We start from the raw sequence: 18,620 nt of genomic DNA on the forward strand, positions 1-18,620 counted from the left end.
GGAGCTGGTGGAGTAGAAACAGCTAAAGCAGACAGAGTTCAGAGCCCGCAGGTACTGGAATACGAATTTTATGAAAGGGCATGGATTTTCGTTTTGAAGGCTTTTTTTTTTGTGGTTTTTGTGGGGTTTAACGTCCCAAAGCGACTAAGGCTATGAGAGACGCCGTAGTGGAGGGCTCCGGAAATTTCGACCACCTGGGGTTCTTTAACGTGCACTGACATCGCACAGTACACGGGCCTCAAGAATTTCTCCTCCAAAGAAATTCTAGCCGCCGCGGCCGGGATCGAACCCGCGTCTTTCGGGTCAGTAGCCGAGCACCATAACCACTGAGCCACCGCGGCGGCCGTTTTGAAGGCAAACAGGCATCTGCCAGAAAGGTGACTGAGTAAAACGGGCGGTGGCCTCTTCACTTCATCACGACATTACAGAGGTTGCAATAAAGGTGGGTTGTTCCAAGGTAGAAGATTCATTTCTACATCAAAGCATGAAGGTCCAATGCATGTGACAATCGAAGACATTGCGCAGTTTTTTTCCTCTGATCGTGAAAAACAGGTATGTGTTAGAATGAAGGGTGCATTAAAATCAAATTGAGTAATCACAGTACAGGCAGCACTAAACAGGGATCTACAGACCAAATCCTTTCTCTTCAGCATAAAGCATCATCAGGTGCCCACTACCTTGTGTAGAGAGGTCTTGCCACAGATTACCCATTAGAAGTCTAACAGAATGCGGCTGATGTACACAGCATTGGGGGTGGAATCACGAGAATGCGCCGTTCCTTAGAAACAGATATTGGAGAGCTTTAGCTTAGCATGGCCATATGGTAATGCTGCATCAAACTGAAGAGCTGGAGGTAACATATGTGGCAACATCCCGAAGTACAAATCCTTGTTGAAGCGTGAGCAATTCACTCCCCAACCAAATGCTTGTGCCTTATGTTCTAAACAGGTAAGTGGAAAATAAGGTCTCTGAATTGATCTGTCTCAACTATAAAGTTTGAGTTATCAAACAGATATTGCTGCAGTGGATACGATTTATTGTTTATGAGTTTGTCCCAAAGCAACTCAGGCTATGAGGGATGCTGTAGCGGAGGGCTACAGATACTTTCAACCATCTGGGGTTCTTTAACGTGCACTGATATTGTAAAGTACGGCCCTCTAGCATTTTCCATTGAACTGCAACCACAGCGGCCGGGTTCAAACCCGCGCCTTTCGGGTCAGCAGCTGAGCACTATAACCACTGAGACACCATGGCAGTTTCTGTAGTAGATGCATCTCATTAATCAGCCCTTAGGAGACTAAGGGTTGCATTAGAAGGCTTATATGTTTGGTTTTCCTGGAAGCAAGCCATGCACATAGGTAGTGATGTCATTGGCACTGGCGGCCGTGTCAAACAGATGGCATGTGCCTCGAGGTGCTGCACCAGTGGTGCACTTCCGGCCCATGAAGCCGGAAGTTCTGGCTAGTGAGGATAACGCCAGGTTCAGGAAAAGTTAACCAACCGATGCTTTCATGACTCCCCACGATATTGCCCCATGCGCCTCACTACCACCACAAAACACTCCAGTCTTTCCTGTCGTCAGAACAAACAAAGGCGCTAGTTTCATGAGCGGCAGTGACATGTAAGGTTGGCTACAGGATCAATGCCAAACTGTTCGTTGATACCGAAGTTTAAAATGCCAGTGTCACCTAGGTAAAGGATGCACTCAGGGAGGACAGAGATGACGAAGGATGAAGTGCCCCGAAAAGGCAGAGCTCTCTTCATTGTGAAAGAAATTATTATATTCTATCCGTCATCCATGAGCAATATTTTTGTCATGTCGAGAAAGCATGAACTAGAGACCAAAAGTGTACCTTAAAGGTACTTTAAAGGTAAAGGGATGTTGAGGACAAATTCAAGTTGGCCTAATATAATATCAATAGAATGCCGAGTTCTAATGACAAAAAGGCTACTGTCACTTTTGTCCGCCAGAAAAGGTCAAAAGTTGAAATACAAGTATTGCGGCCACAGGCCATTTTCGCAAGCAGACTGCGATGACATCAACATATTTTGTCCTTGGACTCCTAAAGTTAGGCTACACTGCTGTTCACTTCCAAATGATGATCACGGAGTGCTTTTCTGCCTTGACATTAAGAGTTTGAATTTTGCGGTGGAAAAAACAAATGTTCCAGCTTTAAATTCATATCTTTCAGCAATAATTCCGTCTTTCGCTGCTCAACAAACATCAACACTACCCCAAAGAGCCAAATAATCAATATCTACCAAAGGCAAAAATTGGCTGCCGTAGTCCTCGGTGTTCCGGTAACTAAGCGGGCGTTAGCACCACTTTCCGGCTACGACGAAATGCGCACACATAATGTGCATCCTAACTGAAGAAAAGAAGTCTTGTCTGGTCTGTGCAGTACCTGCTGCTTGGGCCCCGGCGCACGTTCGACGCTGGAGTCTGCCACCACCTCCAGCTCGGGTGGCAATTCTTCGCCCGTGACCTGGTCGGCTGGTCCCGGCACAGCACCCAGTGTGGCTTGCTCGAAGCTGCCGCCATTGGCTCCCTCAGGGGGCGTCACATACTTGTCCGTGTGGCCCTCTGGTGCACTTTCAGACCTGCAGTGGAAATATATGAAGAAAATGACAATCACTTGGCCTGCTTAGGCCAAATGCGAATCAGGTGCTCTAGCACTTTGGTTTTCGCTTCGGTCCCGGGGTTCGGATCCACTGTTCAGGGAGGGAAGCTGTTTGGATAGTGATAATGGGTTGATGCCCACATATGCGGAATTGGTCATTCTCTACTCAACATTCACACATCCCTACGAGCCCTCATATGACTCCTGGCACAGTGGTGCAGCGGTTAAGCCATGAGCCTCTGCCCTGCGACGGCAGGTGCTGCCAGTGGTGGACCTTGTGTGACCCACGTTGCTCTTCCGGAGCAACTTCTCAAAACCAATCCTTAATTCAACTGAGATCTGCCACAGTGGGCATGGTGAGACCATAGAGACTCACAACGGCGAAATCAACGAGTAGAGGGTCTAGTGCCAGGACATTAAAAGTACACTTCAGAAGCAGTAAGCAAAAACATAAGTATCGACTAGATGCCTCACTGTCATCACTGCACCAAGCTCTACCCATGCTTGTTCCTTATTTCTGGCGCTTTACCCAGCGAAAAATGCCGTACCAAGCTGCCCAATCAGGACCACTCTCTCATGTGCACAGTTTTTTTTTTTTTTGCTTTTTGTTAGACTGAGAGCTAAAGGCTATACAGACAGCGAAGGTGCCAAGAGGAAGCGAGAGGTGGTGGGCCCGTCCCTGAAACTTGGCCGGGAGCTTCTTTCAGGCACTGAGGAAGAGTTGATTTCATTTTGCTAACAGGTACCTTAAGAACATCTGGTCTCTACATTAAATTACGGCTGGTAAGAAAATACGTCACGCTCTTGTCACCCAATTTGTGTTTTTATTTTCTTTTTCCTTCTCCGGAACAATGCCTGCAAAAAATGTAGCCCGCTCCTCGCCGAAACACCAGTAGAAAAACCCTGGTGAGACTTGTGTATAAACATACTAGGGAGTTTCGGAAATGCTTTCTGCCACCGTGATCTGTGATCAGAAGTCGGCGAAGTGGGTGAGGGAACAAACGTGGGTTATTGACATCCTAGTCGAAGTCAAAAGGAAGAAATGGGCTTGGGCATGCAAGGCATGTAACGCGAAGGCAAGATAACCGCTGGTCCCTAAGGGTAACGGAGTAGATTCCAAGAGAAGGGAAGCGTAGCAGGAGGCAGCAGAAAGTTAGGTGCGCGGATGAGATTAAGAAGTCTGCGGGGATATGGTGGCCGCAACTGGCGAAGGACAGGGTTAATTGGAGAGACATGGGAGAGGCCTTTGCCCTGCAGTGGGCGTAGTCACGCTGATGATGATGATGACGATGATCCACTTGCGAGAGCGTGTGCAGCAGCACGTATGCGCCCCCATCTGGTCCTTCTGGGCCACATACACGTGCGCAGCTGGTGCCTCTGGGAAGCGGTCGCAGATCGAGCTGCGTTGATACCCACCCATTGCTCTGGTGAGAGGTGAGCGACAACAAACAGCTGCCGAGTAGAAGTAGAATGTAAATGGTGGCCGGCACATGCATTGCCACAAGCTGTGAGCTTCTCCTTAGCGCGTTTCACTGGACGAATAAAACGCCTATCCCATAGGTTCCCCACCTCTGGAGCTGCCTGGTGCTTCCGTTCTGTCCGCCGCAGAGCCCACTGAGGTCCACGCCCGACGACTGGTGTCGGGGTGGTGCGCCGGAGGGCGTGCCATTGCGTGGGCTGGGCACCAGCCGCGGGATCATGCCGTTGCTCTTCTTGCCCAGCATGTCGGTGGCCGGCAGGTATGATATCCGGCCATGGTACGTCCGCAGGTCTGCACGAGGTGCACATTGGAGAGCATGCGTGAACATCCTCAAAACATCTGTGCAGTGTGCGGCCACATACAACCCCGTTTCCAACACCGCACGCAAGTGGCAGGACTCAGAGCAGCCTCCTTGAAAGTACTACAACGTCCCATACTCTGTTCCTTCAAAGGTAACTGCGAAACAAGTCGCCCATCTCTGGATCGATATCTACTCGATTGTCATTTTGTCTCAATTCACTTCCCGTACAAAAAGACTATAGACAGTAAACTCAAAGCTTGGAAAAATTTGCTAATACATAAAAAATTTCCCACAGTTCCGAAATTAAAGCTGCATGCACATAGCCACTGGAGCGTGCGGAACAGCTGCTCTCCAGCCAACCAGCATTAGCAGTGCTGTGTGCATCAAGCACTCCGGGTGGTGCAAGGCAACCACACTATCTGTTCTAGATACAATTAAGTAACTCACCTCACTGCACTAATTTACAGCTTTACCAAATGGCGGTCAACTATTAATCAATGTGGACCGCCCCGTGCGGGAATTGTCACACCAGTGCCAACAAACATGGGTTTACCTGTTTTGGTTTTTAAGGGACATTGTCCGCTTCTAAGCCTTGCCCTCAAGAATAGTGCAAAGAGGATAAACTGAACCATGAGGTTGAAAATACAAAGGTTATGCCTCAGGGTTTTTTTATCAAATGTCTTATTTATGCTGACCAGGCCACCCTAAAACCGCAGTGCACTTGAATCGACACAGACAATACAGGTGAACTCTACTTGCATTGAGATGCTTCCCGTCATTCTCATATGATGCCTCAAATGCCATATTGGTGGCATTATAGCAGACTGCTGCATCAATCTCCCTCCATATATTCTTAGATTGAAGCCCTGCACTGCACAATGTCCATGAACTCCACAGTGCAAAAAGGGGTGCCACCACCACTCTACTGTTCTAGAGGCACACAAAGTTACCTGCATGCCACCAAAGTTACCTGGCAACTTTTAAGTAAATAATGCTATGGATTAATGCTTTCCAAGCAGCACATGAGCGTGATAAGCGGTCAACGGAGGACGGCGAGAAAGGAGTTTGCTCACTAAAGACCCTCCAGAAGGCCCAGAGGGTGAAGCGAATTTCGCCGATTGCACGCAGCTTCTCGGACTCTATGTCGATGTCTGCCATGATGCCCCAGCCGACGGTCAGGAAGGAGTAGAGAGGTCCTGAAGGAGTCTCCACCTTCATCAGGTCCAGCGGCGCCACGCGACCCTTGGCGATGCCCAGCGTCGACGCCAGGATTGGGTCGTTCACATATGGCTCACTGCGATGCGCACCAAGGAGAGACGAGAAAAGGGAAAAAAAGTATATGTCAAAGACTGCAGGCCCGCTTGTGAACAATGGGCAATACTATTTCTTCCGCATGGTGTAGCCACACACCTCTTGAACAGCCTGGCCGGCCGACGCCATGTTCCACAATGAGCTCTTGGTGGGAGACACTGAACAAACTAAAGTTGGCTTGAATCGACAGATTACCACGATGTAATGACAAACAAGCTACTTTCAATGACAAAAGAGCTTTCTTAAGGTGACATCAATACAGCTTTTTTTCATGCGGATCACTAAGGCTAAGTTACATCGCCCTTCGTTCGCAAACGGTGATCATCATACTAACCAACCCGCTGCAGTGGCTCAGTGGCTAAGGTGCTTGTCTAATGAGCCAGGGTAACAGAGTTTGAACCCGACCGCGGCAGCCTTGTTTCAATAGAGGTGAAATGCAAAAGACGTCCGTGTGCTGTGGGATGTCGTCGCATGTTAAAGATCCCCAGCTGGTCAAAATTATTCCGGAGACCTCCACTACGGCACCTCTTTCTTCCTTTCTGCTTTCACTCCCACCTTCCTCCCTTCCCTGATGATGCGGTTGAGGTGTCTATCAAGAAGTCAGACGGTTATCATGCCTTTCATTTGGAGATAACCATTTTTTTTAATCGCTTGTATAAAGCTATTACAGCATTTGTTGTAAAAATGTGTTACCCGTAATGCGTTACATGACTGCCATGTTTCGATGGAGGCGAAACAAAAAAATGAGGGGACGCTGAGGCAGCTATCGAATATCGAGTGTTAACACACCTAAGGTAGGTCGCTGGTTCGAATCCCTGCTGTGAGCTAGACTAACTTACCTGGTAAGTTAATGCTGCACGAAACGCGAAATCGTATGCACCACCCTGAACACAGCAACAAACGGTTGAGCCGCAATGTTCATATGAAGATTCATAAAGACATGGAACTGGGGGTACATAGGTCGCTGGTTCGAATTCGCGCTGCGATTGCTGGGCTCCAACTAGTAAGCTTATGCTTCACGAAACGCTGAACCGTATGACACCATCCAGAACAATCTGTGGCAAACGGTTGGCCTGCAAATTTTACACGAATGTCGGGAGCAAGTGACCCGATAATTGGCCCGAGCTTGAAGGGATTAAAAGGCGCACCATTGGACGAGTCCATCCTGACCTGGGAGATTGTCGCAATAATAAATATATACATTGCAAGGCAAATAATGCATTGCCTCAAGTGATTCCGAGCTTATTAACGCGCAATAAAAAGGCAAGATGTAAACGATAGAACCCTGCCACGGTTGTCAGTTTTGACTCTCTTTCAGAGCACAAATTCATTGATTGGTTTATTGGTTTACTTGGGTTTGACGTCCCAAAGCCACGCAGGCTATGTGGAACGCCCTAGTGAAGGGCTCCGGAAATTTCGGCCACCTGGGGTTAATTAATGTGCACTGACATCACACAGTACTCAGGCCTCTAGAACTTCGCCTCCATCGAAATTCGACTCCCACGACCGGGATCAAGCCCGCGTCTTTCAGGTCAGCAGCCGAGCGCCATAACCACTGAGCCACCGCAGCGATTGAGAAAAAGGGTCACCCGGTGGAACCAGACTTCGCGGCCCATCACACACGCTGCGCAGCGGTGCTCTTCTCGTTGTTTGACTCTTCCCAGATCCCACACGCTTCGCAAAGCGCACCGCAGCAAAAAAATTATGATCCCGTACAGGCAAGTCACATTCAGACAGCGCCTCACACTGTATACTAATCCTGACTGTCTGATAGGCCTCACCCGGCGGCGTGGCTGATTGTGCGGGCGAGGCCGTTGCCTGATCCTCCAGGGATGATGCCGATGGGGATCTTGACGGCCAGCTCCCAGTCGGGCCGCTCCATGAGACCGTTGTACACCTGCGCAACCAGCAAGATAATAAGCCCGGTGTAAAACCCTCAAGGACATGTGGTCAGCAAAGGATCGCAGTAGGTACCCTCATCATCATCAGCCTGACTACGCTCGCTGCAGGGCCAGGACCACTCCGGGTCCCTGTCTCTCCAATTACCCGCCCTGTGACAGCTGCGGACACCCTATCCCCGCAAACTTATCTTATACACCGACTGTGCACGGTGTGTGTGCAATGGGAACTGGTGTGTATGAGTATGCTGTATGTGGTACATGTCGTCTACGCGAAATGAGTGCCACCCAGTGTGTGCGTAGTCTGCTCTAACCCAGATCACTCCAAGCTATTGATAGCATTATGACATCACCCTCCATTCGCACCCTCACTCTGCTTTTGCTTTCCCGTTCTTCCTTCCCCAGTGAGGAGTAGCAAGCCAGGGTCCCGTTACTGCCCGCGGACCTCTCCACCTTTCCTTTCATTAAATTACTTTCTCTCTCTTCGCTTACCTAACGTTCCGTCGGCCCCTGCTACACTTGCCTTCTCTTGGCATCCACTCCACTACCCCTAAGGACCATCGGTTATCTTTCCTTCGCATTACATGCCCTGCCCAAGCCCATTTCTACCTCTTGCATTTCCCTGACCCACTCTGAACTCTTTCTGTCTCTTGACGTTACATCTATCGTTTTCCTATCATTAGCCCTTTTCATTAGCCTCTACCTTTCTGCCCCATAGGTGAATTCCGGTAAGATACAGCTGGAATGACAACCGACAAGAAAGAGCTGGAATGACAGCCAACCGACTTATCAGCAGTTATATTGCCATTTTTTTTTGCGCCTGACGCGACCTGAGTATGGAATACACTCGCAACCATTGTTCATTGATGAAACCGAAACAGCGTCAAGAAGAAATCAATCATAATTTATTTAGCAGACGTAGCTGAATACCACCCAATGGGCAGTGAAACTCTCTTGGACGTCCCATGGATGTCCTAAACGTCCAGCGGACGTCCAAGGGAGTTTCAGTGACCATTGGGCACACGGTGATCCATGTATTCCGATGTCCAATGCATCTGCAAGACGAAAACACGCAAGGAAAAATTTGGTGTCTATCTTCCTTCAAAGCATTTCAGGCCACAGTCCGAGAGCACACTGGGTTATCAGCAGTGACATCATAGTGCTGTCACTTCCTGCCGCACCGGTATCCTTAGCTCGCCGCCGACTCGTCAACACTAAGCGTTGCCGGCAGCCGGCTCAGATCTCAAAAGCATTGCAAGCTCTGTGGGGCTGAGGTCACTGAACAGCAGTACGGACTTCCTGATACCAACAACGAAGTCCCGCTTTACTGAGGATTCCGATTCCTGATCCCGACAACGAAGTCCCGAGGACTTCATTGTTGTCGGGATCAGAAACGGGATCCTCCGGCGCGATCGAATCGAGACGACTGATAGAGATGCCTGCAACACCCGTTCCGGCAGCATCTTTCATCTCGGGTCCTGCTGCACCGCACCGCTCGGCCGCCAGCAGTCACGGAGCCCGCGTTTTCGGTGTCCACGTCGTCGGAGAGAGCGGTTAATACATGGCAGACGATTACGACAGTCGGTAATGCGAAATTTGAGCGCTGCTCTTCACGCGCCACCTGCCATGGCCGGCAGGTGGCGTTACACTCTGCTAGCTCCCCTCCGGGATCTTCTGTGGCAGCCACCTTCCGGTTGTCCATTCCTCCGCTCTCGCCGTGGCAGGTGCCACTTCGCTCTCATGTTCGCTCTGCTACTACCTACCACGGTTGTCAGGTGGCGCGTTACGCCGACTACGTTGGCTACGTTGACTACGTTGCCATCGCTGACGACTCGACACGGAATCCACAGAAGAGCGCGTGCTCTAAAATATTCCAAATCTGCACCGAAGTTTCTCAGCAACAAACGCGCCAGCCGGGCCAATGATAACGAAACCGCGAGATGCTGAACTACCGGATTTTGCTAGCAACAAGCATTCGAGTGAGATGTCCTTAGATTGAGATGTCCTTCAAAAGCGAGACAAAGCGTCCTCTTGCACGGGACTGCCACAAGACAATCTACTGAAGAGCATGGTCCACATACTAAACAACGTGAGGTGAGTCTTTGCACGCCGATAAACATACAACCGTCCTCGTTATATGACTGCGGCTTGCTGCGCCAGCCGTAAGCGGGGACGGCGGCCAGGGCTTCGCAATTACCTCTAGCGGTCCTTAAAAAATGAGGTGGACGCTTAAGCATCGGCCTAAGAGTAGACGCGATAGCGCGTCCTCCCCCTTTCCTCCTCTTTATTATTTCCTTCCCCATTGCTCATTTGTGATGGAACAGCGCAAAACACCATGACAAGAGACAAGCGCTGTACGCTTGTCTCTTGTCCCGGTGTTTTGCGCTGTTCCATCACAAATGAATAACCAATATGCCCAAGCTACTGTCCTGGCCCATTTCTCAGCAACTACCAATCTGTAATCACACTAAATATCAGGGTTATTGACTACAATACTGTTGTGTTCCCTTATCGCTTTTGTGTGTGTGCGCCCCCTCCTAACGACAGTTCGCATCCTCGCCTAACGACCACGACAGTTGCCCCTCGTCGCACGCTGTCGCCGGATGCCCCCCCACGGTGCGCCCCGCACCCTCCTCCTGTTCTGGGAAGCCACTCCCTCCCGTGGACGCTTCTCGGCTCCCCCCCTTTCTTCGGGCGGCCAGTTCGGCTCCTACCTCGGTCGACGCTGGTCGCACCCTCTTCAGCTTTAAATAAACGAAGTCTAAAAGTACCGTGTGCGTCTTTCGCTGCATTCAACACAGCGACCGGACACGACAGTGGCGACGAGAAAGTGGATTCGACCCGCGCTACGCAACGCTATTGACAAGCCATGGCTACGCGAGGGTTTCCCAATCAGATACCAGAGTTCAACGGCTCATCGTGGTCATCGTGGGTTGGACGCCTTCAGTTCTACTTTGAAGCTAACAACATCACAGACCCAGCCTTGAAGAGGGCCAACCTGCTGACGCTGTGCGGGGAGCAGACCTACGATACTGTCTGCGCCCTTATTCAGCCAAGCACACCAGCGGCAGTGTCTTACGACGACATCGTAAAAGCGCTGCAAAAGCACTACGACCCAAGGCCATCCGAGGTCTACAGCCGGGCTCGCTTCCAACGACGAGATCAACTGGAAGGAGAAACTGTGAGCGCCTACGTAGCCGCGCTCAAGAAGCTCGCTGCCGACTGCAATTTTGGAACGCTGTCGACAACAGCTACCGGGCAGGAGGGAGACGCAGCTTCTTCTGCTAACACCACCATGCTTCCCTTGGACGTGATGTTACGCGACAGATTTGTGTGCGGACTGAGTGACGAGTCACTGCAGCAGCGCCTGTTCGCTGAGAAGGACCTCACATTCAGCAAAGCTTACGACATCGCCGTTCGAGCGGAGAGCGCCGGTCACCAGCAGAGAGGGATTCGCCGGAACACCGAGCCGGTACACCAGACAAGCAACCAGGTGCGCAAGCCTTCTGTTGTTGTAAAATCGGTCAAAAAGGCACAACGCTGCTGGCGGTGTGACGACCAACACAACCCCCAGGGATGTCGATTCCAGTCAGCCACGTGTAATTTTTGCCACAAGCGAGGGCATATCGAAAGAGCATGCATTACGAAACGGAGACTTGCCAAGATAAAGTCACCTTCCCAGCCTAATCACAGCGTCAACGCCTCAGAGAATACGCCGCTATCTGATCTCCATGGAACAACATCAGCAACACCATCTGTGTTGTACGACCTGAACACCATGAATCTCGGCACGCGACCGAAGATTTTTACAGAAGTAAGCGTACATCACCAGCTGATTAAGTTCGAGGTGGACTCCGGCGCAGCCTGTACTCTGATCAGTGAGGACACGTTCCGAACTTCATGGCCATCTGACGCACCCGCCCTGCAACAAGACGACACGCACCTGCGAACGTGGTCAGGACAGAATCTGCCACTATTGGGCTCTGCCAACGTGCAGGTTAACTACAACGGCCAGACCCATACGCTACCTCTGCTTGTTGTGAAGGGCACAGGATCAAGCCTTCTAGGGAGAAACTGGTTTTCTCCACTAGGCGTGATGATATGCGGCATACACCAGACGCCGAGCCAGAACATGGTTAGTAAACATCAAAACGCCGATGCGCTAAGCCGTCTGCCACTAGACGCAACTGTTGACGAACCATTTCCACCAGGAGACGTTCTGATGTTCGAAGCACTGCCAGAACCTCCGCTTACAGCAGGCACAGTTGCAGCATCTACGCAGAAGTGCGCAGCTCTCCGGCTAGTTTACACAGCTGTTCAACAAGGCAACGTGCATAAACTCAAAGGGGACAACTTCGACGCTTACCGCAGGCGAGCTACAGAGTTGAGCACCCATCGCGGCTGCATCATATTTGGGTCCCGAGTTGTGATGCCGAGAGAACTACGCGCACAAGCTATGTCTCTCATCCACGCCGGACATCGGGGCATCGTTGCAATGAAAAAGTGTGCCAGAAGCTACATGTGGTGGCCTGGCATTGACAACGACATCGAAACAGTGGTGCGAGAATGCAAGCCTTGCCAGAGCAGCCGGAGCGCCCCGCCGAAAGCTCCTGTCCCAGAATGGGAAAAGCCAGACACACCATGGCACACACTGCACATTGATTTTGCAGGACCAATTGAGGGCTGCACTTTCCTTGTGGTCGTAGATGCCTACACAAAGTGGCTTGAGATAAGGCAAATGGGACAGACGACTTCGGCAGCAGTCATTGACAACCTCCGATCACTATTTGCAACGTTCGGCCTGCCGCGCAAGGTAGTGTCGGACAACGGAACACCGTTTGTGTCTGCGGAGATCCTCAAGTTTTATCGCGACAACGGGATCTCATCAGTTACATCGGCCCCCTACCACCCAGCGACAAACGGACAAGCCGAGCGCTACGTAGCCGAGCTAAAACGCGCCCTTGAAAGCGATCAGACAGGCTCGCTGCAGCGCCGCCTTGCGCGCTTTCTCTTCAAGCAGCACACGACGGTTCAGAGCACAACAGGCGAGACCCCCTCGAAAATGATGTTCGAGCGTGAAATGCGAACCCAGCTCACAGCCATCCTCCCCGAGCCAAAGGCAGAGACGTTCCGGGAAGAAAAAGCAATTCCGCGCTGCGGCACGCTTAATGAGGGGCAGCGCGTCCTCGCCCGACAGTTTCTGAAAAAGCCACGCTGGGAGGAAGCTACAATTGCCAGACGCATAGGCCTGCGCTCTTGGCTCGTCAACATACATGGCACAGTAGCACGCCGACATCTCAACCAGCTGCGTAGATTTACGACGCCGTCTGAGAGCTGTCCGCCAGCGGAGAGGACACGACAGTCATCTTCCCACATAGCCTGGCACCTCTTCCCGGAAGAAGAGACTTCGCCCAGGACAGACCTAGGAGACACAGCGAACAACAGCCAGCCTACAAGTGTTTCTCCCCCGAGCGCACAAAGCCAGCGCGCCTCCACGCGTGAGCGCCGACCCCCTGCACGATACCAGGAAACTTTCTAAGGGGGAAGGAAGTGTTGTGTTCCCTTATCGCTTTTGTGTGTGTGCGCCCCCTCCTAACGACAGTTCGCATCCTCGCCTAACGACCACGACAGTTGCCCCTCGTCGCACGCTGTCGCCGGATGCCCCCCCACGGTGCGCCCCGCACCCTCCTCCTGTTCTGGGAAGCCACTCCCTCCCGTGGACGCTTCTCGGCTCCCCCCCTTTCTTCGGGCGGCCAGTTCGGCTCCTACCTCGGTCGACGCTGGTCGCACCCTCTTCAGCTTTAAATAAACGAAGTCTAAAAGTACCGTGTGCGTCTTTCGCTGCATTCAACACAGCGACCGGACACGACAAATACGCAACTACATACTCATACACACAATTTGTTTCAGTACAATGAAGCACCATAACACCGCCTTTTTATTCTGTAGAATTTCTTACGCCTAATTAGCATATTTATATTTCTTCTTTCAATTACTACCCGATCAGTACACATCCCAAACACACGTCACGAAGGTGCACACACCACAACGCTTCCATTCGGTGTTCCTCTAACACGCTTGAACCAGTGACCCTGCGTTTAAAATAAATAAAAAATAATAAATAAATAACAGATTAAAAAGACCCTTCGTGACCAATGCATTGCACGCAGAGTGCCTGGGCTCGAACCCGCAATGCCGGCTATTTTCTTTTTCTATATTCTGATTTCGGAAATTGTGGACTTCCGACGCAGGACGGCGGTCTACGACGCCGGGTTTTCAGCCGAACGAGCTCCTTACGCTATCGCGTAAGACAAGGCCCGAGCTACAACCCTTGCCGACTGAGACCGTGGCGACGTTTAGCTAACACCGAAGGCTGGCCTCGGGCAAGTACAGGATAGAGCGCACTGAACTTCAACGCGAGCATAACGAGAAAGCTGAAGAAGACGCACCTCGTAGAGCAGTCCATCTCCCGAGATGATGAGGATGCCGCTCCACTGCTTCAGGTTGAGGCCCTTGATGAAGTCTCGCGCGTGGTTCTGGCGCTCTGCAAACAGAGGGGCGCAATGGTGGCACCTTCGTCATGTAACCGTGGGACCAAAGCTTGGCCCGAGGTGGCTTCCCTCTCTCGTGTCCTTTGTGTACCTGACATTCATGTACATGCAAGTAATATGAAAAGGAGAAGTTGAATAGCTTGACGTCAACTATTACTGTGCAAGTATCAGTGAGAACCAATTTCTTTTTTTTTTTTTAAATTTTCCTCTAGACGCGTAATCCAACTAACGCCATCTATAGAACTCAGCGCAAAAAGCACAAATGAATTATTCTTGATCGCAAACTAAGGGTTTTTCTTCATATTTTCTACACCTGCACAGGTCCCGTCAGAAGCGAACGGAGCACGCTGTCACCTTCTAGCATTTTTCACACGTTTCATAATTGAAATTTACAGATACGGTGTGTGCATGCTGTTAGTGGACGCTAGCACGCTTTCTCGTGGGCAAACAATGTTGCTTCATTTGCAGCAAAAAAGGCGTGAATTGTACATACAGCGCAATACCGTGCTCCGTTTATGCTTATGTTCGCACCTGTTCATCGAACCGTTTGTCAATATGCATGTCTATATGTGCCACCTAACCACTGTCATATATTGGCCTATCTTTCTTGCCTAACCCACACGCACGAGTCATCGGTCTGTCCCTCACCGGTGACCAGCAGCAGGTGCGAGATGTCTGCCTCGGCCAGGATGGGCCGCACCCTGTGGAGGAAGATCTCGAGGCTCCGGCCGGGGCCACTCTTGGGGTTCACGATGACCAGGTAGTGCCGCTGCGCTGGAAGCTCCGGGGGGATCACCGCCGCCCCATCTGTATACAACACCCAAAGAGAAAAAAAAAATTGGCGGGGGCTTAGCTTTGGTTAAGCCTGGTAGGTTGCGAAAGCAAAAGCGCAGCGCCTCCAGCTGAAGGAACGCAGTGCGCCGCGTCTACAGGTCACGCGTGGCTACCGGCCGGCGCTGCGCGACGACTCAAAGCGTCTTCGGTATTTTTTTATATTTTGTTTTTGATGTTGTTGCGACTGTGAGAAAGAAAACAATCTACAGCTGGTATGACGTCACAGCGGCAGTAGCGCCACAGGTGCGCAGCACGGCAAACACACACCGTAACTGCAGCCGGGCTCTCTGAAGGAGCGAGTTGGCCGCCCATAATCTACAGCTGGTATGACGTCACAGCGGCAGCAGCGCCACAGGTGCGCGGCGCGGCGTAACTGCAGCCGGGCTATCTGAAGGAGCGAGTTGGTCGCCCATATTCACTCCGCTAAAGGTCAAACGTAACTGCGGCCGGGTCACGCGAAGGCTTGAAAGTGCGAGTAGTATTGATTTCGCAATAAAAGGAGAAACGTTATTGTAGCGAAAGCTACATTGGCCACGAATTTGCGATTTCGTTGTGGCGGTGCTCCGAGGAGGCACACCGAGGAGGCACAGAGACCGACCTTGAGCCGTTGCCTAGCAACCGCCGCAGCTGGCGGACACCGCTAATTATCGAGGGGCTTTAGACGCCGCACGCTCGCCGCGCCATTTGGCATGACGTGACACCGCGCTCCTCGCCGCGGTGCCGCCGTTTGGTGTGACGTCACGCCGCTTGCCTCGTCTTTGCGCTCGCCTCCGCTACGTATATACTGGCATAGCCGAGCTAAGCCACTGCTAATTTTTTACCGTACGTGAATGCCAGACTGAGCAGATGCTGGTGAGCATAAGTCCCCCACGTCTACTGAGCAGCACAGGCCGCAAAGACAGCGGGAGTAGATCAAAAAGTTTAAAGAGCGGAACGGCGTATGCCGACCTCCCAACAAGATGAATAAACACACACACAAACGAGGTATTTGTCCAGCCATATTTATTCCTCGCAGCTCACCTTCGAGCTTCACAGCGGCTATACTCTCTTTCATCGACAGAGGTGTCGACTATTCATTACCGTTCGATACTCTTTGTCGACCTGTTTCCACGAAGGACTTCTACGATTTCTCGAGCGTTTTCGCGTTACTGCCTGAGGTGCTAACACGACGGATTTTGAAATCGATTTAGAGTGGTCGGTTGTAACCGTCGACATGCATGCGGTGTGTATTTCGCTCCCACCCCTCTCGGGGGCTCTCTGAGGCTAGTGCAATAGGTTTATATCGAAAAGTGAAAATAAACAAACCGGAGAACAGATCTGCACGTTTAACACCGCGCGGGGCAGCGTAACCGATAACACTGCGATGTAGTAGTTACTGGATAGTGTCATATGTAATTGTCCAGATAATGACGAGCAACTCATTCAGCGTCAACGATACACAGACTGACTGACACGGACCGACGAACGGACAGGTCTAGGCTCACCTGCGTAATGGTGAAAAGCAACCGCGTCTTTAGAACTGGACGCCAGATACTTACTGGTTTGCCGAAGCGGTTTGCGTCAATACAGCTCTAGTAAAATAAATGTTAAATTCACGTCTCAATGTCCGCAGCAAATTCTTTTACCGAACGAGGAGATGCGCCTCATCTTGAAAGATTAATCTAAATAATTCGCAAGAGATTGATCGAACATCGGGTCACGAGCGAAGCGTACAACAACTTATTAACATACCCAGCCCCATATACAAGGTGTTTCACCTAAGGCTTTCCACAGTTATTTAAAAAAAAAAAAAAAAAACAGGCATCTTGGGTTAGGAGAGCGCTTTTCTCGGCATAGCGTTGTCAACGGTGCAATGCATCAGAGTGAACCTAACATGTGCTAGTTAGCAGGCTGATTAACGAATGTGGAATAGTTAACTTGTTAGCTATTACTGTTAGGCTCCTTACTGAGATGCGTGCAGCTCACCGCAAATAATATCCATATCCGTTTTTGTAATATCGAAAACGCGGTTGCCCTCGGCACTGTGGCCCAACAAATTATGGCTACATCTTGCTAAATCAGATACGCTATCGAGAAGCTTGCAGGCAAAGCGACCTCTCCAGAGCACGTAACTCGTCGAAATGGACAAAATGTTGGGCCACAGCGCCGAGGGGAAACGTGTTTTAGAAATTCTGAAAGCTAATATGGGTAAAGCACTGAAGGACAATGGCATTACTTACGGTGGGCTACACACCTCTCAATAATTAAGGAGCCTAAGAGTAATAGTTGAAAAGTTAACTATACGACTTTAGTTAACCAGCCCGCTATAGTTAGCTCGTCTTAGCTGTATTCTGACGTACTACACCGCTGACAACGTTATGCCGAAAAAAAAGCTCTAACTCAAAAAGCAGGTTTTAAAAATTTGTGAAAAAAATCTTAGGTGAAACACACTCCGCATAGCTCGACGTTGCTTGCCCAATAGCCATAAGGCGGCGTTAGATCACCCCAGGCGGAGCGACACGTACTCAATTCCCTCTTAATTACGCGCTTCAAGGCCAGCTATACACGAAGCGGCCAACGAGCCTCCCCTCCCAAGGCGAAAGAAAAACTTGCCTAAGCGCACAAACGACGCCCTTCTGCTATTTATACCAACAAAGTGCGAACCACCACAATTCATAGCCCGACGACGACAGGCCTCGCTATGCAATCACCCGCGGAAGCAGCAGAAAAATCTGCATACAGGCAGATTTGGTAGTCGGGAGGAAAAGCTATTCGGGCGCCACGCTTGGTCGCGTATGCAGGTTAGCAAACAAGGTGAAAGAACGGACGACAACGACGAGGGAAAACCTACACTGTGCCGACGCCGCTCACTGAAAGATCGCTATCTCGTCCGTATGCCATTCAAAATAAAGAGACCAAAAGACCACGCAGTCGGCAACTCGAAGCACACTGTGGGCCTATTTTTGCACCGACCAACAGATTGATTTATCGGGCCGGAAGCCGCGGCAGCGCGCCTCTGGTGGCGAATGTGCCTTGCAGAAGCGATAAAGAAACTGAGGCGGTATAGTTAACGCTACCACGTCATACCCTTTAGGCGGAGCTTAATAGCTACGGACGTCAATATAGTACATGGACGTCAGAACAGCCACAAACGTCGATATAGAGTGTGGACGTTTTGCTTTCGCATTGCTCCAATGCGTGTCCCCACAGTGATCTCAAAGGTTTTGCTTCATTTTATTTATACTGTAGACCAATGAGGTTTGGTTTGGTTGGTTTATTGGGGCTTAACGTCCCAAAGCAACTCAGGCTACGAGGGACGCCGCAGTCAAGGGCTCCGGATACTTTCGACCACCCGAGGTTCTTTAACGTGCACTGACATCGCACACCACACGGGCCTCTAGAATTTCGCCTCCATCGAAATTCAGCCGCCGCGGCCGGGATCGACCCCGCGTCTTTCGGGTCGGCAGCCGAGCGCCGTAATCACTGAGCCACCTCGGCGGGTTATACGAACGGGGAATTGTGCAGTGACGTCATCACCGTTGTACTGTGTGATCATTGTGGAGCGCTTGAATTACACACGCGAGGTCGGGCGACTGTGACGTCACGACCCTTTATAGACCACCCCGATTTACTCGACATGGCAGC

The 18,620-nt window shown here is 50.9% G+C and overlaps 1 protein-coding gene across 1 annotated transcript in view; it reads right to left on the bottom strand.

Moving 5' to 3' along the window:
- LOC149346650 (sphingosine kinase 1-like) overlaps nucleotides 1-18,620 on the bottom strand; it is a 126,105-nt gene that overhangs the window by 6,342 nt on the left and 101,143 nt on the right. The window contains exons 2-7 of the mRNA XM_089586565.1: nucleotides 14,811-14,969; nucleotides 14,061-14,155; nucleotides 7,495-7,610; nucleotides 5,476-5,696; nucleotides 4,191-4,392; nucleotides 2,406-2,601 (exon numbers count right to left, since the gene is read on the bottom strand). Of these exons, the coding sequence (XP_089442691.1) occupies nucleotides 2,406-2,601; nucleotides 4,191-4,392; nucleotides 5,476-5,696; nucleotides 7,495-7,610; nucleotides 14,061-14,155; nucleotides 14,811-14,969 (989 nt within the window). The remainder of the gene's footprint in view (nucleotides 1-2,405; nucleotides 2,602-4,190; nucleotides 4,393-5,475; nucleotides 5,697-7,494; nucleotides 7,611-14,060; nucleotides 14,156-14,810; nucleotides 14,970-18,620) is intronic.

Source organism: Amblyomma mixtum, chromosome 4, assembly GCF_055824585.1.
Source record: "Amblyomma mixtum isolate Tamu chromosome 4, ASM5582458v1, whole genome shotgun sequence".
NCBI lineage: Eukaryota > Metazoa > Arthropoda > Arachnida > Ixodida > Ixodidae > Amblyomma > Amblyomma mixtum.